Genomic DNA, 21,110 nt, shown 5'->3' on the forward strand with positions numbered 1-21,110 from the left:
CGGAAGGCGGCCACGGCACTCAATCTCTACATTTAATCCGCCAATTCGTTGAGCCATCATTCGAGGCAAGGTCACTTCTGAATCGTATAGAGCTCAGTGGGCCCTGTCCGGTCAAAATAAAACCTTTAGTTGAGCACTACACATGTCTGCACAGGGCACTGCACACACGTGTGTTGTAAGGCTTGTGCCCGCCCTAACAGTCGGCCATATTTGCAGAATACACCACACCGCCGTTGACCCTGGCCACCCATCGTTCCTACCAGCTCCCTCCGCAGGAATGTGTTTCGATTGTTTTCATCATGCGTGCTAAATTGGTCCACAGAAATTCACAATGGTAGTCAAAGCTAAATCACAAAATTATAATGCGCCCAACGTGGGGCTCGAACCCACGACCCTGAGATTAAGAGTCTCATGCTCTACCGACTGAGCTAGCCGGGCTGCTGTGGTGAGTGTCCCCTGTCTAACTTGGGGTGATTGTGAGTCATGTCACCCACCGTATATTTAAAAAAAACATGAATTTAAGCAAAAAGGAATTAGTAAGTTTAAAGACTGTCTAGTTAATTGAACTACATAAATGGACAATTTAAGTCCATGGGAATCACACGTTGTTTCTGCACCCAACATGGGGCTCAAACCCACGACCCTGAGATCAAGAGTCTCTAGATCGACCGACTGAACTAGCCCAGCTACTGTTGTAAGTGTCCCCAGTCGAACTTGGGGTGATTGTGAGTCAAGTGACCCACAGTATATTTCAGAAAACATGACAAAAGCAAAAGGTAATTCGATTGTTTTCATCATGTGTGCGAAATTGGCCCACAGAGATGCACAATGGTAGTCAAAGCAAATCACAAAATTATTCTGCGCCCAACGTGGGGCTCGAACCCACGACCCTGAGATTAAGAGTCTCATGCTCTACCGACTGAGCTAGCCGGGCTTCCGTGGTGCATTATCGCTGCCTAACTTGGGGTGATTGTGAGTCATGTCACCCACCGTATTAAAAAAAAACTTGACAATAAGTAACAGGTAATATTGGTAGGAACCTCTGGTTACACCAGCCCACAGGGGATTATTTTGTCCGTCGTGGATTCCAAATATGGGAAGGGTGGGTGGGGCTGGGTGGAGAGGGGAGGGTGGGGAGGGGCTGGGTGAGGAGGGGAGTTTGGGGAGGGGATGGGTGGGGAGGGAGGGGATGGGTGCGGAAGGCGGCCACGGCACTCAATCTCTACATTTAATCCGCCAATTCGTTGAGCCATCATTCGAGGCAAGGTCACTTCTGAATCGTATAGAGCTCAGTGGGCCCTGTCCGGTCAAAATAAAACCTTTAGTTGAGCACTACACATGTCTGCACAGGGCACTGCACACACGTGTGTTGTAAGGCTTGTGCCCGCCCTAACAGTCGGCCATATTTGCAGAATACACCACACCGCCGTTGACCCTGGCCACCCATCGTTCCTACCAGCTCCCTCCGCAGGAATGTGTTTCGATTGTTTTCATCATGCGTGCTAAATTGGTCCACAGAAATTCACAATGGTAGTCAAAGCAAATCACAAAATTATTATGCGCCCAACGTGGGGCTCGAACCCACGACCCTGAGATTAAGAGTCTCATGCTCTACCGACTGAGCTAGCCGGGCTGCTGTGGTGAGTGTTCCCTGTCTAACTTGGGGTGATTGTGAGTCATGTCACCCACCGTATATTTAAAAAAAACATGAATTTAAGCAAAAAGGAATTAGTAAGTTTAAAGACTGTCTAGTTAATTGAACTACATAAATGGACAATTTAAGTCCATGGGAATCACACGTTGTTTCTGCACCCAACATGGGGCTCAAACCCACGACCCTGAGATCAAGAGTCTCTAGATCGACCGACTGAACTAGCCCAGCTACTGTTGTAAGTGTCCCCAGTCGAACTTGGGGTGATTGTGAGTCAAGTGACCCACAGTATATTTCAGAAAACATGACAAAAGCAAAAGGTAATTCGATTGTTTTCATCATGTGTGCGAAATTGGCCCACAGAGATGCACAATGGTAGTCAAAGCAAATCACAAAATTATTCTGCGCCCAACGTGGGGCTCGAACCCACGACCCTGAGATTAAGAGTCTCATGCTCTACCGACTGAGCTAGCCGGGCTTCTGTGGTGTGTTATCGCTGCCTAACTTGGGGTCATTGTGAGTCATGTCACCAACCGCATAAAAAAAAACATGACAATAAGTAACAGGTAATACTGGTAGGAACCTCTGGTTACACCAGCCCACAGGGGATTATTTTGTCCGTCGTGGATTCCAAATATGGGAAGGGTGGGTGGGGCTGGGTGGAGAGGGGAGGGTGGGGAGGGGCTGGGTGAGGAGGGGAGTTTGGGGAGGGGATGGGTGGGGAGGGAGGGGATGGGTGGGGAGGGAGGGGATGGGTGGGGAGGGAGGGGATGGGTGGGGAGGGAGGGGATGGGTGGGGAGGGAGGGGATGGGTGGGGAGGGAGGGGATGGGTGCGGAAGGCGGCCACGGCACTCAATCTCTACATTTAATCCGCCAATTCGTTGAGCCATCATTCGAGGCAAGATCACTTCCGAATCGTATAGAGCTCAGTGGGCCCTGTCCGGTTAAAATAAAACCTTTAGTTGAGCACTACACATGTCTGCACAGGGCACTGTACACACGTGTGTTGTAAGGCTTGTGCCCGCCCTAACAGTCGGCCATATTTGCAGAATACACCACGCCGCCGTTGACCCTGGCCACCCATCGTTCCTACCAGCTCCCTCCGCAGGAATGTGTTTCGATTGTTTTCATCATGCGTGCTAAATTGGTCCACAGAAATGCACAATGGTAGTCAAAGCAAATCACAAAATTATTATGCGCCCAACGTGGGGCTCGAACCCACGACCCTGAGATTAAGAGTCTCATGCTCTACCGACTGAGCTAGCCGGGCTGCTGTGGTGAGTGTCCCCTGTCTAACTTGGGGTGATTGTGAGTCATGTCACCCACCGTATATTTAAAAAAACATGAATTTAAGCAAAAAGGAATTAGTAAGTTTAAAGACTGTCTAGTTAATTGAACTACATAAATGGACAATTTAAGTCCATGGGAATCACACGTTGTTTCTGCACCCAACATGGGGCTCAAACCCACGACCCTGAGATCAAGAGTCTCTAGATCGACCGACTGAACTAGCCCAGCTACTGTTGTAAGTATCCCCAGTCGAACTTGGGGTGATTGTGAGTCAAGTGACCCACAGTATATTTCAGAAAACATGACAAAAGCAAAAGGTAATTCGATTGTTTTCATCATGTGTGCGAAATTGGCCCACAGAGATGCACAATGGTAGTCAAAGCAAATCACAAAATTATTCTGCGCCCAACGTGGGGCTCGAACCCACGACCCTGAGATTAAGAGTCTCATGCTCTACCGACTGAGCTAGCCGGGCTTCTGTGGTGTGTTATCGCTGCCTAACTTGGGGTCATTGTGAGTCATATCACCAACCGCATTAAAAAAAAAACATGACAATAAGTAACAGGTAATACTGGTAGGAACCTCTGGTTACACCAGCCCACAGGGGATTATTTTGTCCGTCGTGGATTCCAAATATGGGAAGGGTGGGTGGGGCTGGGTGGAGAGGGGAGGGTGGGGAGGGGCTGGGTGAGGAGGGGAGTTTGGGGAGGGGATGGGTGGGGAGGGAGGGGATGGGTGGGGAGGGAGGGGATGGGTGGGGAGGGAGGGGATGGGTGGGGAGGGAGGGGATGGGTGGGGAGGGAGGGGATGGGTGGGGAGGGAGGGGATGGGTGCGGAAGGCGGCCACGGCACTCAATCTCTACATTTAATCCGCCAATTCGTTGAGCCATCATTCGAGGCAAGGTCACTTCCGAATCGTATAGAGCTCAGTAGGCCCTGTCCGGTCAAAATAAAACCTTTAGTTGAGCACTACACATGTCTACACAGGGCACTGTACACACGTGTGTTGTAAGGCTTGTGCCCGCCCTAACAGTCGGCCATATTTGCAGAATACACCACGCCGCCGTTGACCCTGGCCACCCATCGTTCCTACCAGCTCCCTCCGCAGGAATGTGTTTCGATTGTTTTCATCATGCGTGCTAAATTGATCCACAGAAATGCACAATGGTAGTCAAAGCAAATCACAAAATTATTCGGCACCCAACGTGGGGCTCGAACCCACGACGCTGAGATTAAGAGTCTCATGCTCTACCGACTGAGCTAGCCGGGCTGCTGTGGTGAGTGTCCCCTGTCTAACTTGGGGTGATTGTGAGTCATGTCACCCACCGTATATTTTAAAAAATACATGAATTTAAGCAAAAAGGAATTAGTAAGTTTAAAGACTGTCTAGTTAATTGATCTACATAAATGGACAATTTAAGTCCATGGGAATCACACGTTGTTTCTGCACCCAACATGGGGCTCAAACCCACGACCCTGAGATCAAGAGTCTCTAGCAAGACCGACTGAACTAGCCTAGCTACTGTTGTAAGTGTCCCCAGTCGAACTTGGGGTGATTGTGAGTCAAGTGACCCACAGTATATTTCAGAAAACATGACAAAAGCAAAAGGTAATTCGATTGTTTTCATCATGTGTGCGAAATTGGCCCACAGAGATGCACAATGGTAGCCAAAGCAAATCACAAAATTATTCTGCGCCCAACGTGGGGCTCGAACCCACGACCCTGAGATTAAGAGTCTCATGCTCTACCGACTGAGCTAGCCGGGCTGCTGTGGTGAGTGACCCCTGTCTAACTTGGGGTGATTGTGAGTCATGTCACCCACCGTATATTTAAAAAAAACATGATTTTAAGCAAAAATGAATTAGTACGTTTAAAGACTGTCTAGTTAATTGATCTACATAAATGGACAATTTAAGTCCATGGGAATCACACGTTGTTTCTGCACCCAACATGGGGCTCAAACCCACGACCCTGAGATCAAGAGTCTCTAGCTCGACCGACTGAACTAGCCTAGCTACTGTTGTAAGTGTCCCCAGTCGAATTTGGGGTGATTGTGAGTCAAGTGACCCACAGTATAATTCAGAACACATGACAAAAAGCAAAAGGTAATTCGATTGTTTTCATCATGTGTGCGAAATTGGCCCACAGAGATGCACAATGGTAGTCAAAGCAAATCACAAAATTATTCTGCGCCCAACATGGGGCTCGAACCCACGAACCTGAGATTAAGAGTCTCATGCTCTACCGACTGAGCTAGCCGGGCTGCTGTGGTGAGTGACCCCTGTCTAACTTGGGGTGATTGTGAGTCATGTCACCCACCGTATATTTAAAAAAAACATGAATTTAAGCAAAAAGGAATTAGTAAGTTTAAAGACTGTCTAGTTAATTGATCTACATAAATGGACAATTTAAGTCCATGGGAATCACACGTTGTTTCTGCACCCAACATGGGGCTCAAACCCACGACCCTGAGATCAAGAGTCTCTAGATCGACCGACTGAACTAGCCTAGCTACTGTTGTAAGTGTCCCCAGTCGAACTTGGGGTGATTGTGAGTCAAGTGACCCACAGTATATTTCAGAAAACATGACAAAAGCAAAAGGTAATTCGATTGTTTTCATCATGTGTGCGAAATTGGCCCACAGAGATGCACAATGGTAGTCAAAGCAAATCACAAAATTATTCTGCGCCCAACGTGGGGCTCGAACCCACGACCCTGAGATTAAGAGTCTCATGCTCTACCGACTGAGCTAGCCGGGCTTCTGTGGTGTGTTATCGCTGCCTAACTTGGGGTGATTGTGAGTCATGTCACCCACCGTATAAAAAACAAAACATGACAATAAGTAACAGGTAATACTGGTAGGAAACTCTGGTTACACCATCCCACAGGGGATTATTTTGACCGTCGTGGATTCCAAATATGGGAAGGGTGGGTGGGGCTGGGTGGAGAGGGGAGGGTGGGGAGGGGCTGGGTGAGGAGGGGAGTTTGGGGAGGGGATGGGTGGGGAGGGAGGGGATGGGTGCGGAAGGCGGCCACGGCACTCAATCTCTACATTTAATCCGCCAATTCGTTGAGCCATCATTCGAGGCAAGGTCACTTCCGAATCGTATAGAGCTCAGTGGGCCCTGCCCGGTCAAAATAAAACCTTTAGTTCAGCACTACACATGTCTGCACAGGGCACTGTACACACGTGTTTTTTTAAGGCTTGTGCCCGCCCTAGCAGTCGGCCATATTTGCAGAATACACCACGCCGCCGTTGACCCTGGCCACCCATCGTTCCTACCAGCTCCCTCCGCAGGAATGTGTTTCGATTGTTTTAATCATGTGTGCGAAATTGGTCCACAGAAATGCACAATGGAAGTCAAAGCAAATCACAAAATTATTATGCGCCCAACGTGGGGCTCGAACCCACGACCCTGAGATTAAGAGTCTCATGCTCTACCGACTGAGCTAGCCGGGCTTCCGTGGTGAGTGTCCCCAGTCGAACTTGGGGTGATTGTGAGTCAAGTGACTCACAGTATATTTCAGAAAAAACATGACAATAAGTAAAAGGTAATTCGATTGTTTTCATCATGCGTGCTAAATTGGTCCACAGAAATGCACAATGGTAGTCAAAGCAAATCACAAAATTATTCTGCGCCCAACGTGGGGCTCGAACCAACGACCCTGAGATTAAGAGTCTCATGCTCTACCGACTGAGCTAGCCGGGCTGCTGTGGTCTGCCCCTGTCTAACTTGGGGTGATTGTGAGTCATGTCACCCACCTTATATTTCAAAAAAGCATGAATTTCAGCAAAAAGTGATATTTAGAAATGTTCCCATTTTCAATGAGAAAACGTGTGCATTTGTGTCTTTCCTTCACATAAAGTCCTGGTCACAAAAGCAAAGTTTTTGGGGAATAATAGCATTTCTATACTTTTGAGGCACACGCAATTAGAAAATAACACTTACTACCCAAGAACAAAAATCGTGTTATATAGTGTAATGTGTGGTTAATCGGTCAACATCAGGGTTCGGCAACCAGCATCTCCAGAGCCGCACGCGGCGCGGTAAGGACTGCTTCGTGACGTTAGTTCGTGATGACCACTGTCTCATATTCACGTGCATTGCGGCTTATGAAATAGTCTTTTTTACCGAATTCGAAAAAACGGCTCTTTTTTCATTTTGCTTAGCAATACTTGATCTAAATCTTTACTTAAAGCTTTACTGACTGCAGGTTATAATATTCTGTGGGGTTTTCGGTAAAGTCACGTAGATCGGTTCAAATTAATAACCATTGGGTTACGCCAATTTTAACCCTTTAAAAACAGCCTGCCTTGAGCAGCTTTACCCCTCTTTTTTTCCTCCTGATGACGATCGCTTGTGTTGTGATCGAAACGTCGTCGTTTTTTGTTTATTCTATTTTTATAAATTTGAACCTATCTACGTGACTTTACTTAAAAACCCAAAGAATATGTATACCTGATCTCCATCAAACAACTATTTTATTGAAAGTGACTTAATAAACACAAAAAAGTAAGCGCCCAACGTGGGGCTCGAACCCACGACCCTGAGATTAAGAGTCTCATGCTCTACCGACTGAGCTAGCCGGGCTGCTGGAATGCTCCTCTCCCACTTCGGGCATTGGAAGTACAATGGGAAGGTGGGGGGAGAGGGGGGGATAATGGGGGTGGGGGATGATGGGGGTGGGGGGATGATGGGGGTGGGGGGATGATGGGGGTGGGGGATGATGGGGGTGGGGGGTGATGGGGGTGGGGGATGATGGGGGTGATGGGGGTGATGGGGGTGGGGGGATGATGAGGGTGGGCGATGATGAGTGTTGGGGATGATGGGGGTGGGGGATGATGGGGGTGGGGGATGATGGGGGTGGGGGATGATGGGGGTGGGGGATGATGAGGGTGGAGGTTTGAAGAAGGAGGATCGGGGAGGTGGGTAGGAGGGGAGGGAGGGGGCGGTGGTTAGGAGGGAGGGGGTGGGTGGGTAGGAGGGGGTATTGGTAGGAGGTGAGGGGAGGGAGGGGGCGGAGGGGAGGGAGGGGGCGGAGGGGAGGGAGGGGGCGGAGGGCAGGGAAGGGGCGGTGGGTAGGAGAGGTGGGTAGGGGGGGAGAGGGAGGTGGGTAGGGGGGGAGAGGGAGGTGGGTAGGGGGGGAGAGGGAGGTGGGTAGGGGGGGAGAGGGAGGTGGGTAGGGGGGGAGAGGGAGGTGGGTAGGGGGGGAGAGGGAGGTGGGTAGGGGGGGAGAGGGAGGTGGGTAGGGGGGGAGAGGGAGGTGGGTAGGGGGGGAGAGGGAGGTGGGTAGGGGGGGAGAGGGAGGTGGGTAGGGGGGGAGAGGGAGGTGGGTAGGGGGGGAGAGGGAGGTGGGTAGGGGGGGAGAGGGAGGTGGGTAGGGGGGGAGAGGGAGGTGGGTAGGGGGGGAGAGGGAGGTGGGTAGGGGGGGAGAGGGAGGTGGGTAGGGGGGGAGAGGGAGGTGGGTAGGGGGGGAGAGGGAGGTGGGTAGGGGGGGAGAGGGAGGTGGGTAGGGGGGGAGAGGGAGGTGGGTAGGGGGGGAGAGGGAGGTGGGTAGGGGGGGAGAGGGAGGTGGGTAGGGGGGGAGAGGGAGGTGGGTAGGGGGGGAGAGGGAGGTGGGTAGGGGGGGAGAGGGAGGTGGGTAGGGGGGGAGAGGGAGGTGGGTAGGGGGGGAGAGGGAGGTGGGTAGGGGGGGAGAGGGAGGTGGGTAGGGGGGGAGAGGGAGGTGGGTAGGGGGGGAGAGGGAGGTGGGTAGGGGGGGAGAGGGAGGTGGGTAGGGGGGGAGAGGGAGGTGGGTAGGGGGGGAGAGGGAGGTGGGTAGGGGGGGAGAGGGAGGTGGGTAGGGGGGGAGAGGGAGGTGGGTAGGGGGGGAGAGGGAGGTGGGTAGGGGGGGAGAGGGAGGTGGGTAGGGGGGGAGAGGGAGGTGGGTAGGGGGGGAGAGGGAGGTGGGTAGGGGGGGAGAGGGAGGTGGGTAGGGGGGGAGAGGGAGGTGGGTAGGGGGGGAGAGGGAGGTGGGTAGGGGGGGAGAGGGAGGTGGGTAGGGGGGGAGAGGGAGGTGGGTAGGGGGGGAGAGGGAGGTGGGTAGGGGGGGAGGGAGGTGGGTAGGGCGGTGGTTAGGAGGGAGGGGGCGGTGGTTAGGAGGGAGGGAGGGAGGGGGCTGTAGTTACGCGTGGTGGGGGCGCGGCCCGGGCCCCGCGTTATATTCCCCATCGCGCGGCGGCGGCGTCGTCAGGGCTGTGGTGACCGCTCTCCCGCTCTCCTTGCCGCCTCGGCGTCCTCCTCCTCCTCCCCCCACGGCTCCCCAGCCTCCTCGTCGCCTCGGCGTCCAACCTGCTCCACTCTCCCCCCACGGCGCCCCAGGCTCCTAGCTGCTGAGGCCCGAGTCGCGCTGTCTGTCCGCGACGTTTCGCCGCCGGCACCAACTGCAGGTACCCCGCGGGGCGAGTTTCCTGTGGTGCCCGCGTCCTGTAACACGGCGAGCCCGCGGGGACACATGACCGCCATCGCCCCCGTGTGTGTGTGTAGTGAACGTCGCCACGAGGAAGACAAAGGCGGCCCTGCGTGGTGCTGGCCTACACACAACCCTCGTGTGCCACAGTGGCCGGCCTCAATCGGCGCTGCTCCTCGCCAACAGCACTTGCCCCAACAGCCTGTTACAGGCTATACGGGGGATCTTTATCTGTGCGTGTTATCATTGATTGGCATTGTAGGGGAGCGGTGGCGCAGTGGTTAGCGCTACGCTGCGCTACGAACCCGGCGACCCGAGTTCGATTTCCGCCCACGGTTTATCTGAACCCTGTCCTGGGTCTCCCCTATGTCGACTCGGCCTCAAATGAGCATCCGGGTTCGATGGTGTGTAGTAAACATCGCCACTGGGGGAGACAAAGGCGGTCGGGCGTGGGGCTGGCCAGCCACCACCACCATAGGTGCTCCAATAGCCTGTCACGGGGGGGGGGTCTTTGTCTTGGGAGTTGTGTGTACGAGCATTCACGTCTAGCAAATGAGCCACATAGGTTGGGCGAGAGACCATTCACTCATTCACTCACTCATTCACTCATTCACTCACTCATTCACTCAACTCACTCGCGGAGTCGCGATTTCATTCGCTCGTTAAAACCCAGGAAGGCTTCGCCGAGGCTTGAGACTGCTCAGGGAAGCTGCTGCCAAGTTGTTTTGTAGTAAGGGGGGAGGAGGGGGGGGTTGTCGATGTTTTCCGCCACGCCGATTGAGCAATTTGCAGGGAATGTTTGGTTAATACCAAGTTGCGTTGTTACGATATATTTGTTTTAGCTATGGGGGGGTGGGGGGGGACCGGAGAACCCAGTGGAGAACATGGGGAGAGGACATAGCCGCACACAAAGGCACCCCTAGACGACTATCGAACCCATCATTACCCGTTTGGCTGTGTGGAGCAAGTTGTAACCACGTGCGCTGTGAGCCTGGCCCGCCCTTCGTGCTGTTGCTGCTGCTGCTGCCTGTCGAATCAGTGCCGTGGTGCTGTGATTTATCCTCACCTTATGTTTGAGATAGTCCTGCATACACAAGGATTGTTATTAAACGTCGCATATAATCGATTCTTCCACACGCAATGATTCGGTACTGAATATCGACGTTGAAGAATGGAATGGTTACGCGCAAACTGCTACTTGCACCAGAGCAGCAGATACGTTATCGCTAAAGTCAACTATTTAGTGATACCGCCTTGATAGCACTCCACAGGAGCAACACAATGCAACGCCTTTGTCAATGACACGGCTATAAAAAGAAAATATTTAAGAGGCGGCTTTTCGGACAGTGGACCTTTTTGCCCCATGAATAAGGGGCATTTGCTCGAAAGGTAGTGTCAGTGACGAATGTAAATATATATTTTAAATCTATTAAGTGCCCATACATACACCTAGGTCGTGTCTCGAACTACCCCACGTCAGTAGTCCGAAGCTTCGTGACAGAAACGAATTGAACATTACTTTACCACGTGTTCCAGTCCCTAACTCCAGTCACCAACTCCACAGTGTCGTTTCGAATTTGAACGAGGGTTCAAACTCGTGTGGGTCATATAGCCCCATAAACTCTCACATCCTCTTTACAAGTCTCATCGCATTCCTCGCAAAACAGCTCTCTGTGTGTACAGGGCTCCGTCCGTATAAAACTGCGGTTTTGTTCTGTACGCTGTAGTCCCATTTGAACTGTTGCGGTGTAAACCAATAATTTGGCCTTAATTATCTCTTTTTATGATAAATGTAATTTTGCGTTTGATATTACTTAAAGGTATTATGTACAGCATAGCATAAACCAACGGTAAAATTTTGCCTGCAAGCCTGCACATTTTAATGTTAAAAACTAAATCTGGAAATATGGTAAGTTAGGTGAAATGCAAATGTAACATTATAGTATTGTTATTTTGTTCACGAGTTGGCAAACGCCTTGCAGCTGTAATCCAGGATTTCAACGCAGTGTTCTGGCAAGGTTTTAGGTTGGGTTCACACGGGATTTTAGACTTTTATTTAGGTTGGCGAACGTCACATTGGGGTTCGGTGGTGTTTGTGTCTTCACTTTGTAAAATCATCTCTGGGAATACAACTTGCAATATTCTTAATCGATGGCTAATTTTAAAGTTTCTAGAGCCCTTTAGATCTGCCCATTTTACACCACCTCAAACCCTGGTTGGTTTACCGTTGGCTGCGATTGCTGCTGGTTATTTTACCGATTAGCAAAATTCAACCTTGGGAATATTTTCCCAGGTTGACATTACAACCTTGTGATGTCACTTGACACTTTAATAGCAGTTACTTACGTTAAGCCATCCTGTGTGAACCCAGCATTAGCCCTCTTAAGTCTAAGCCACTTGGCCGCCTTACAGTGCAGTATTAGGTTGCTTGGCTGATGCACACATTATCACAAAGCCTAAACATGGAGTGTTTCCAGTATTAAAAGACAATTAAGCAAGTTCAGTCGCCAACTTTTAATTATTATAAAGGAAGGTGGCTCTCTTTTCACCTGCACGTCTGATAGAGGAAGTGGAAGAATGCAGAGGTGTGGACTCGAGTCATGTGACTTGGACTCGAGTCAGACTCGAGTCATGAATTTGATGACTTGCGACTCGACTTGGACTTGCATAACAATGACTTTGTCCCACCTATGAGATGTGGACTCGAGTCATGTGACTTGGACTCGAGTCAGACTCGAGTCATGAATTTGATGACTTGCGACTCGACTTGGACTTGCATAACAATGACTTTGTCCCACCTCTGGAAGAATGAAAGCTTCCACAATGTTTAAGAGTTGAGACATGTGTCAGTCCAGCGAGAGTCATGCTTTAGCTCTGGTGAAATAAACAAAACTCAACTTAAAAGGCTCTTGCAGTACTTTGGCCTTAAAATCTGGCCTTGAAAATGTCACCTTTACCGCCTGCGTGTGCGACTGCAAGAGAATTCTTTCATGCAGAAATTGCAGGCTCATTTACCCTTGCATGCAAAACGACAAAAAAAAACCTGTTGAGCAACTTGGTGTAACACCATAGAAGTGTAGGATGTGTTTTAAAAAAAAATCTTTTTTTTTTCTCAAAAGTTCCCTATCGGAACTTAAACAATGCATTGCATAATTCCACGTAGCAAACAGCCACAAAATGTGATACAATATAACTATTCCTGAGATATGTTTAAATAACTCCTGGTCCTCACTAGGGGTGCTGCACTTTTATATATTTATTTTTATTATAAGTGCTGGAATATTTCGCAATTTAAGTTTTATATGATTGAATATTATCTTACTTCATGCAGTGTCTGGTGACCATGAACTGTGCTGCACTTGACAGTCCAGTTTAAACACATTCCTGCGGAGGGAGCTGGTAGGAACGTTGGGTTGCTCGGTCAATGGCCAGGGTCAACGGCGGCGTGGTGTAATCCCGCAAATATGGCCGACTGAGGGTGGGCACAAGCCGGCGTGAGTTGGTTAAACGTTGAGTTTTATAAGGGCACCACGGGGTGACCAGCCCCTCTCCACCCCTCCCCACCCAGCCCCTCCCCACCCAGCCCCTCCCCACCCTCTCCACCCAGCCCCACCCCTCCTATTTTTCGATGCACGACGGACGGACACAATAATCCCCTGTGGGCTGGTGTAACCAGGAGGTTCCTAACAGTACCACACGCCCTCAGCGATTCAAGCTCACTGCCCTGACTCCTGAACCACTTGGCCATCCTACCAAGTACGACCCTTTTTAACAAGTTAACATTAAGTGGTTTGCACAATGGTCAAAGGCATTTCTATTTGGTTGTCTTTGCTCCGAATTTAATTTGGATGTTTTTGCTCAGATATCTATTTTCTTCATTGTTGCGCTTGTTTTTTTTCTATTTTGTCATTTTGGTGACCGCATGTCACTTGCATATGAAACCATCCTCGTATGTTGAGTTTCCACCTGGATAAACAAAATAAGCTTGCGTTGTAAAACTCGCATTTGTTTGTAAATTGCTGTGCGAGTTGAGGTTTTAAAAACACGATCTTGTTTTTCTACTTTGCCCGTCAGCTTGAGGCATGACATCGTTCCCAGTGTTCCTCGTGTCTGCGAGCACCGTCTGGTGGTCACTGCTCTACGTTGTCCTCTACCGCCTCAACCCATCGCACGGCAAAGAGTGGAACTGCCGACTCGTCACCCTACTTCACGGATGCCTCATCGTTCCACTGTCAGCTTACATCGGCTTCATCGCAGGCCCTTGGCCGTTTACACATCCAGGTAGGACGTGATGCCATCTTTTTTTTAAAGCATGCACATATCAACAGTTGAGGTTCATTTTTTTTGGAAGTATGCACTTATGTATAACCATAGTAATTAAAACGTCATTAGAGTGTGAAATAAATGAAAAATAAGGTTATTTATCTGGCTTGTACATCCTGCCTGGGTTTTCCTGGATGTCCTATCTACTTTACGTTGTGAATGTTCATTCTGTCTTGTTTTTATTGTACTGTCTGTAGCGGTTTTTATTAGGGTTGTGGTGTATGCCTGTCGTCTGTTAAATATGTTCTGGCTCTTAGAGTACAGATGGGACCTGTATAACATCTCATTTACATTTATGGTATCGTGTATATTGTGCATCTTGTGCATTGGTGTCTGTCCTGTTGTAGTGTAATGTCATCTAGAATGTACACCTCATTGTTACTATCACAGTTGTTTTGACATTTTCATCTCCACAACATCTAACGCATCGGCCACTTCCTCACTCCACCATCAGCTACTTCCTCACTCAAGCAGCTGCTGAGACCCCCATTTATGCCTCCACCACCCCTCTGACTTGACAACTGCAACTATTCCCCTCTATGGCCTCTCCAAATCCCTCGCCTCCAGACACCACGATCCAATATGCCACTGCCAGGTGAGAAAACCACATTACCTCACTGCTGTAATACGTTCAGTGGCTCCATATCCAGTCTTTAAAATCTTCAAAATCACTCGCCATCATCATGATCATTCACGAACCTGTTCCTGTCTAGCTCGCCGTCTCATCCCACTCTACACCATGTGCCTCCAGTAGCCACCAAGGCTGTGTCGAAAGCCCAATTCTCATCCTTCATTGTGAGCTTGCACCTTCTCCTCTGCTACCCCTAGAATCTTGAACTCCCTCCACCAACTTTCTACATTGTTGACTTGCTACCCATGTTCAAACTCCGGATGAAGACCTTCTTGCCCTCCTCTGCCAATGACTTACTGCTTTTCTCTAAAACATTTAAGTATAGCCACTTCCGTTTTCCCCATAATGCACATCGACATTTTTCTAAGGTATCTCGAGATGCAGTTGCCAATATATCATCTATTAATCCAAACTCGTGTGTTCAGTAATACTGCATATATGTGCAATTATGGTACCGTGTTTAACACGTAACTTACATATATTGTGGGCACTGATGTGTGATATTTACATGGCCGTAAAGTGCACATAGCCTGGCACAAGCACTGTGGTGACGTCACCGCCACTTAGTGTCGAATGGAGGTTGTTATTGTTATGATGTTTTATTAATACAATGATAGATCTGAGAGACCTTTGGACTATCTTGTGATCCTCAGACACTATGCCATGCTTATGGTTATTTCGATTTTTTTCACATTTTTTTGTTTTGGGATTCCATCTAAATTCGATACAAAGTGTGCTTTACTTTCATAACATTTACAAAGTTGTTCCAGCTGTGCTGTAGTAGGACAGCCAAATATGGGAAGGTTTTGACTTACATGTCTATCTGGGGTTCAGCTTGGCCCACTGACCTCCTGGTCTCAGTGAAATTAATACCACTTGGTAGGAAGTTAATTCCGATGGCCCTATGGAAATATGTATCCTTGCCATAGAAATGTGGAATTTCCATCACTGGCTCAGGATCCCTGGTAGAGATTAACACTGCCACACAGACATTTTACATTACTGATATTAATCATCATATCACAGATTGGGTTGGGTTAGTAAGTGAATTGTAACTAGGGGTCTTCCATCATGTATGAACGTGCATGTGTCATTGTTAACAACAAAGTCGCCATGAAATGTGATTGCATTTTATTTTAACTTTATTTAAAGTACAGTATACAGTTACATAACATAATGTAATTTACTTGGACAGTGCATTACCACCAATGGAATGTGTGTACATATTGCCATATTAATGTAAAGAATTTAAGAATATTTCACAATGAACCAGGTATGTAAGAGTGGCATTGATTGTTAATTTTGAATATTGTATCAAGTGTATGATGCAGTTGTAACTGTATTCTCCAGATGATAGTGTAATTTAGAATCCGGTAGGTGTTCCCATGTGACGTATTTGTACACTTATTGACAGTGGCACACGTTTGTTATACATATTATATAATATGGAGAATACGGTAATATTTTGAACGTCCTGTATGGAATCTGACTTGCATGTGTATTTTTTGTTTTTTTCAGGTGGCCCTAATTCAGAGCTGCAAGTTTTTGCCTTGTCTTTTTGTCTGGGATACTTCATATTTGATTTATTGTGGTGTGTCTCATATGGAAATGAAAGCATCGTAATGCTTGCACACCACATAATAAGCATTTTAGGACTGGTAGGATGCCTGTTCCTGGGTGTATCTGCAACAGAGACAAACGGTGTTATATTTGGGAGTGAAATTACCAACCCTCTACTCCAACTCCGCTGGTTTCTTCGTAAAATGGGACGGTACGTATAGTGTCGTGAAATTATTTTCATAAGAGTTGGTAAAATAATGATGAAAGCCATGTTGTTTTTTTCCACATTTTTTCCCAAACGGTTCCTGTGGAACTAAATTTCCCCCTATGTTTAGAGTCTAGAGGTTGCGTTAGCAGGGGGGTACATTTGGCTAGGGACAGTTATGGATTAAGCTCTTAGCCTCCAACTAAGTCCGTGGACACAAACTGACCAGTTATGTAGGTAGAACGTCTATCTAAGTACCTTGTCTGAGGGGGAGTCGTGATGCAGTGGTTCACAACCTGTGTTATCAATCTGGCTACGCATGTTCGATTCCCAGCCATGGGTAACATCTGTTTCAAGCATTACATCAGCAGATACTGGGGCCGCCACTTCACCAACTGGTTTATCAACTGGCATTCCTTATCTCTTCAGGTTAAAAGCCTAGCACATATAAGGAAACGTGTAATCCACAAACTGTGTCTCGAGAGAGAGAAACATGTTCCACAAAGCCTGCAAAATGTTAAATTAATTTCATATAGAAACGTTGACATGTACAAGTACTATTCATTTATAAAGCATTTTCACTGGAATTCATTGTTATTTTATGAACTGTTGCCATTGTGTGTATGCAGGTATGAGGACACCAACCTTGGCTTGTGCCTGGACGCCACGTTTGTGACGTTGTTCTTTTGCGTCCGAATGGGAGTTGGCACTATCCTTCTTGTCTGTGTGCTGCGATCCCCCACACCTATACTCGTGATGAAGATCAGCGGTGTGGGAATGTACACCATTTCCTGGCTGTTCATGGTCAACATTTCTAAATATGTAATGCGAAGATATCGAAAACTCAAACAGGCACGCAAACCTTGCAATGTCATTTCATCATCAAGTCCTGCACAAGAAGACAGTGAAATTGAAACTGCTGAAAATGGACTTTCTTCCAACCCTGATGTTTACAAGAAACATAATTGAAGGGCATAATGTAGGTTTTGTATTTTATTCAAAAATAATTATCTTGCCTTTAATATTTTAAACGTAATATATTTTCAATGCTGTGTTCAAATATTAATGAGGTTTTAAATGGCAATGGTAATGTATGTACAAATACAATGAAACTTAAGTGGTAATTTTGACCAAAAGGAACATAGTAGTGATGTCACTATGTACAACTTATGAACTTTGACATAGGTTTTAAAAACTGACCAAAAATGTATTATGCACTATATTTAAAGTTTGCAAAAAAATATTAAATGGTTATAAGTGTCCCACGTCGTTCCTTCAGCTGCTGTGAAAGTGTTTTACGAGGAATGTATGAATGTGTGAACTTCTTTAACACCGTACTAGCCAACTGCATACCTGTCAACACCTTATCAGTGCCTTATTAGAGACCAATTCAGACCTTATTGGTCACCCCTTGCCCTTATAAATGTCAAATGTTCACCCAACAAAGTCGCATCACAAGGGAGAAAGACAAAACAAATGTCCGCATTGAAACGGCTGAATGGACCTGTGCAAGAATACCGGTAAACCATATGGATTCACAGGGTATGCAACCGTGCTAAAACGTAGGTGTGGGAATGGATGGGTATGCTGCACCAGTTAACTACACTCGAGGGCATTTAATTTAATGCTGCAGAATTTGCCATGTGTGTAAATAAAACATTGCAGCAGGCTGTGAAATGCATCTGCATGTCATTCTCAAAACATGGATGAATCTGTATATTGTGCATGCTTTGCTAGTTACATAATTCTTGCTTTAGGTTTATATTCTCAGATTTTTTCGGTAAAGTCACGTAGGTAAAAACATTAAAATTAATGAAAGTAAATATGAATTTTATTTTGTTTTGTTTTATTTTACTTTCATTAATTTTAATGTTTTTACCTACGTGACTTTACCGAAAAAATCTGAGAATATGAATCATTGCAGTCACGAAAGCTTCAAATCTAGAATCTTGCTTTAGGGTTTGTTCATGTGCAAAAACATACACAAAGCTCAATTTAATGAAGCGTGGTGGAGACGAGTCTTAAAATTAGTTTCGCAATGTGCTGCTGGATGAAGGCCTTCCCACTCCATGTCGGTCGTGAGCTTTGACCATTGTCGGTCAAGTGTGGCTTGAAGGATTGCAACTCGCCACTTATGATAGCCGTGACCAGGAATTTTACTCAGGTTGTCGGAGTCCACATGCAGTGTGCTAATTACTGTCCACTAGTCGTCTTAAGTAACAATCCCACCCATATGTTTAATTTATTGTACCCGACTAACATTACGATGACGGCGAGATGTTAACTACCTCGCTGGGTCGACAGCTGGTGGGTTTGATCCCGACCCCGATGCCTGCTGTATATATATTTTTTTATTGTATTTGGCTGCTATAAATATCGACATGACGATGAGCCACTTTGTTGAGCTGTCATTTGTGATAGCCAGGTCGCCAATTCGTCACGAGTACAGCACACCGGTTGTGTGTTGGAGAGCAAATCCACAACATTTACAATCGGAGTACGACGTTTCGCCAGTAATTACAATCGGCATCAGGAGACAGCCAGATTTGGAGAGAAATTCTCAACAATAACAAAAAATACATGTATATTACAAAACCATTGTTGATTTAAAGCTTTCGTGACTGCAGGAATTCATACTCTTGCGATCGAAACATCGTGATCTATTATTTTTCTATCTACGTGACTTTACCGAAAGACCCAAAAAGTATGAAAAGCAATGTTGTTTAACACGCGTTAATCGATTATCGAGCATCGATTAACACCGCGAATCGATCCTAGATCGTTACGCGAGTCTAACACCGCAACGAATCGGCAAGAATCGACTCGAGATTTAGTGAGACGGGAATCGATTCTTCCCACGTGGTAGGCTCAGTGCTGGTTCTGGGGCCCGCAGGCCCCATCTGGAACGGGGTCGTTGGTGGCTTCGGACACGACGACGACTACGACGACCAGGAGGTTGGAGGCTTGCGAAGATGTCGACCACGCAGATCAAAGAGGAGAACACCGCCTTCGTCCCGCTAATCCACGACATCATGAAGAGGTGCGGGGCCCCGGTGTTTGAGGGAGGGGGCGCGCTAGCCGCGACGCAGGCTGTGCATTCACATTTTAGTAGGCCGCGGGGCTCATGTAACAGATTACTGTGGACTCTACGTAAAGAATAGCAACAATAATGTCGCGCTTAATGCAAGTTTTTTTTGGGTATGATCGCGTAAATATAAACGAGTCGTTAAATCCACCACCCGACACGGCCAATTAGTACGCTTTGTCACGCTAACGTGCCAGTTGCTACTTCAGCACGCCCGGGATGTTGGAGGGTAAAGTCACAGTAGTAAAAGCCTTACTCGCTGGCTTTGTTGGTGGTGGGTTATAAACGACACATTCACGAGATGTAACCCAGCAAACAATTTTTTATGGATTATATTTGGCCGCGAAAGCCTACGTTTTAAAATAATATCGTACTGTGTTTATCCGTGAAAGCGTCGCGTGGAGTGTTAAAAAAAAGTATCTTTTTTTTAAACAACGGGGTTATCAACAACATAAATGGCGCCTGAGACACGTTGGCGCCTGCTTTTATGTGCGAGCCGATTCCACAGTTTAGGGACCGCGGAGTTTTTGACCTACACTAAAATATATAATTAATAAGCCGTCCATGCAAACATTTTAATTGCTTGAAAGGAGGTAATTGATTATTTGATACAGGCATGCATTGTCACCGGATCTGAATATGTGTGCAAAATTAAGGATTGATTGGACAACGGGAAGTGGACGAAATGTAGATTAAAAGATTTGACCACGACACAGGGGAGTCAAGTTAAGTAAAAACTTTGAATAAAACTGTTGAAAAACGTTGAAAATGCGGGATTGGAAACACGGACATTGAGAACGGAGAATAGATGTAGGGGGGGGGGGTTAACGTCTAAGTGGTCTTGATCGGAAGGAATGTGGTTTGAAGAGGCATTTATTGAAAGCCTTTGCGTCTGTTTATATACAGTACTTTGTTGTTGTTTTGGTAGCATGGAGAGAGACAACCAAGAGGTGCAGCAGGAGCTGAGTCGGCTGAAATCGCGGATTCAGGAGCTGCGCGAGACTGTCGCTGTGATGCCAGGGATCGACCTGAGCCCAGAGGAGCAACAGAGAAGACTGCAGCACCTCCGTGAACAAGTCCACATAAAGAACCAGCTGCTGCAGAAATACAAAACCCTCTGCATATTTGATAATTCTAAGTGACTTCATCTCGTCCATGTATTAGGTGCAGTCCAGAAGAGGAATGGAGAAAGCTGCAGAATTATTGCTAACAGGTCTGCATAAAGAACCAGCTGATGCAGAAATGCAAACCCCTCTGCATATTTGATGACGCTAAAAGACTTACAGTTTTCCCTGCAGGAAAAAAACGTGTCAATATTGCCTTACATGACTTTGAAAGGGCAGGATTTGTGAAGGCGATGCAGATGTGTTGGCTGACTGACGCCTTGCTTGTTCATGTAGTTAGTTATCGAAAGGTGTTTATTTTGTACAACGTGGGTAACTTGTGTAAATAAAGATGATATAAGTTAACGTTCACATGAGTTTTACGTTCACCTTTACACTTGAGGATCTGCCTCTATGGCACGTCCCTTGTGTTTTATTAATCAGAACTTTTGAGTTGTGGCCTAAACAAACAAAACGGCCACACGTTTCAGCTTCCAAGGTGGCGGCTTAGACAAGACTGAGTGCATTCTTCATGCAACGTGGTCAAGTGACATGCGTGCTAGGCATGATGGAAATTGTGCCTTTTTTTGTAAAGATAAGTTACGAAAACGGTTGGCAGTGTTCTGGCTTTGCTGGTTCTGGATCCAGAGTATCTCCAATAGCTGCGCTTCAGCCTCCGCTCCATGCTGGTTCCAGCAGCCCCGTCTAGAGCCACAAAAACCCATGATCGGGTCTTCACGCTAACAGCATCCTATGTTAGTTTGTAAAATTACTTGTATTAATGTACACCTGTCAGCGTAATGTGTTTAA

General features: G+C 47.3%; 2 protein-coding genes and 13 non-coding genes across 16 annotated transcripts; 2 read left to right on the forward strand and 13 right to left on the reverse strand.

The window, feature by feature from the left end:
• Positions 1-365: 365 nt before the first annotated feature.
• Positions 366-438, reverse strand: TRNAK-CUU (transfer RNA lysine (anticodon CUU)). The gene has a single exon. It is a non-coding gene; the product is annotated as a tRNA-Lys (tRNA).
• Positions 439-861: 423 nt separating this feature from the next.
• TRNAK-CUU (transfer RNA lysine (anticodon CUU)) lies at positions 862-934 on the reverse strand. The gene has a single exon. It is a non-coding gene; the product is annotated as a tRNA-Lys (tRNA).
• Positions 935-1,560: 626 nt separating this feature from the next.
• Positions 1,561-1,633, reverse strand: TRNAK-CUU (transfer RNA lysine (anticodon CUU)). The gene has a single exon. It is a non-coding gene; the product is annotated as a tRNA-Lys (tRNA).
• A 423-nt stretch (positions 1,634-2,056) lies between these two features.
• On the reverse strand, positions 2,057-2,129 carry TRNAK-CUU (transfer RNA lysine (anticodon CUU)). Its single transcript has one exon. It is a non-coding gene; the product is annotated as a tRNA-Lys (tRNA).
• A 720-nt stretch (positions 2,130-2,849) lies between these two features.
• On the reverse strand, positions 2,850-2,922 carry TRNAK-CUU (transfer RNA lysine (anticodon CUU)). The gene has a single exon. It is a non-coding gene; the product is annotated as a tRNA-Lys (tRNA).
• A 422-nt stretch (positions 2,923-3,344) lies between these two features.
• Positions 3,345-3,417, reverse strand: TRNAK-CUU (transfer RNA lysine (anticodon CUU)). The gene has a single exon. It is a non-coding gene; the product is annotated as a tRNA-Lys (tRNA).
• A 722-nt stretch (positions 3,418-4,139) lies between these two features.
• On the reverse strand, positions 4,140-4,212 carry TRNAK-CUU (transfer RNA lysine (anticodon CUU)). The gene has a single exon. It is a non-coding gene; the product is annotated as a tRNA-Lys (tRNA).
• A 424-nt stretch (positions 4,213-4,636) lies between these two features.
• On the reverse strand, positions 4,637-4,709 carry TRNAK-CUU (transfer RNA lysine (anticodon CUU)). The gene has a single exon. It is a non-coding gene; the product is annotated as a tRNA-Lys (tRNA).
• A 424-nt stretch (positions 4,710-5,133) lies between these two features.
• TRNAK-CUU (transfer RNA lysine (anticodon CUU)) lies at positions 5,134-5,206 on the reverse strand. Its single transcript has one exon. It is a non-coding gene; the product is annotated as a tRNA-Lys (tRNA).
• Positions 5,207-5,629: 423 nt separating this feature from the next.
• Positions 5,630-5,702, reverse strand: TRNAK-CUU (transfer RNA lysine (anticodon CUU)). The gene has a single exon. It is a non-coding gene; the product is annotated as a tRNA-Lys (tRNA).
• A 628-nt stretch (positions 5,703-6,330) lies between these two features.
• On the reverse strand, positions 6,331-6,403 carry TRNAK-CUU (transfer RNA lysine (anticodon CUU)). Its single transcript has one exon. It is a non-coding gene; the product is annotated as a tRNA-Lys (tRNA).
• A 177-nt stretch (positions 6,404-6,580) lies between these two features.
• Positions 6,581-6,653, reverse strand: TRNAK-CUU (transfer RNA lysine (anticodon CUU)). Its single transcript has one exon. It is a non-coding gene; the product is annotated as a tRNA-Lys (tRNA).
• Positions 6,654-7,462: 809 nt separating this feature from the next.
• TRNAK-CUU (transfer RNA lysine (anticodon CUU)) lies at positions 7,463-7,535 on the reverse strand. Its single transcript has one exon. It is a non-coding gene; the product is annotated as a tRNA-Lys (tRNA).
• Positions 7,536-9,155: 1,620 nt separating this feature from the next.
• On the forward strand, positions 9,156-17,374 carry LOC144718646 (TLC domain-containing protein 5-like). 2 transcript variants are annotated; one of them, XM_078594053.1, is made up of 4 exons: positions 9,156-9,373; positions 13,468-13,674; positions 15,866-16,118; positions 16,742-17,374. In XM_078594053.1, exons 2-4 carry the CDS (start codon positions 13,476-13,478, stop codon positions 17,079-17,081), a joined length of 792 nt encoding a protein of 263 aa, XP_078450179.1. In that variant the 5' UTR covers positions 9,156-9,373; positions 13,468-13,475; the 3' UTR covers positions 17,082-17,374. The 2 variants fall into 2 exon arrangements, with proteins under 2 accessions (XP_078450179.1, XP_078450181.1); XM_078594055.1 differs by lacking the exon at positions 9,156-9,373 and adding an exon at positions 13,027-13,149.
• A 1,579-nt stretch (positions 17,375-18,953) lies between these two features.
• MED9 (mediator complex subunit 9) lies at positions 18,954-20,672 on the forward strand. Its single transcript, XM_078594056.1, has 2 exons — positions 18,954-19,152; positions 20,126-20,672. Exons 1-2 carry the CDS (start codon positions 19,085-19,087, stop codon positions 20,337-20,339), a joined length of 282 nt encoding a protein of 93 aa, XP_078450182.1. The 5' UTR covers positions 18,954-19,084; the 3' UTR covers positions 20,340-20,672.
• The last annotated feature ends 438 nt before the right edge of the window (positions 20,673-21,110 follow it).

Source organism: Lampetra planeri, chromosome 5 (assembly GCF_965212315.1).
Source record: "Lampetra planeri chromosome 5, kcLamPlan1.2.h2, whole genome shotgun sequence".
Taxonomy (NCBI): Eukaryota; Metazoa; Chordata; class Hyperoartia; order Petromyzontiformes; family Petromyzontidae; genus Lampetra; species Lampetra planeri.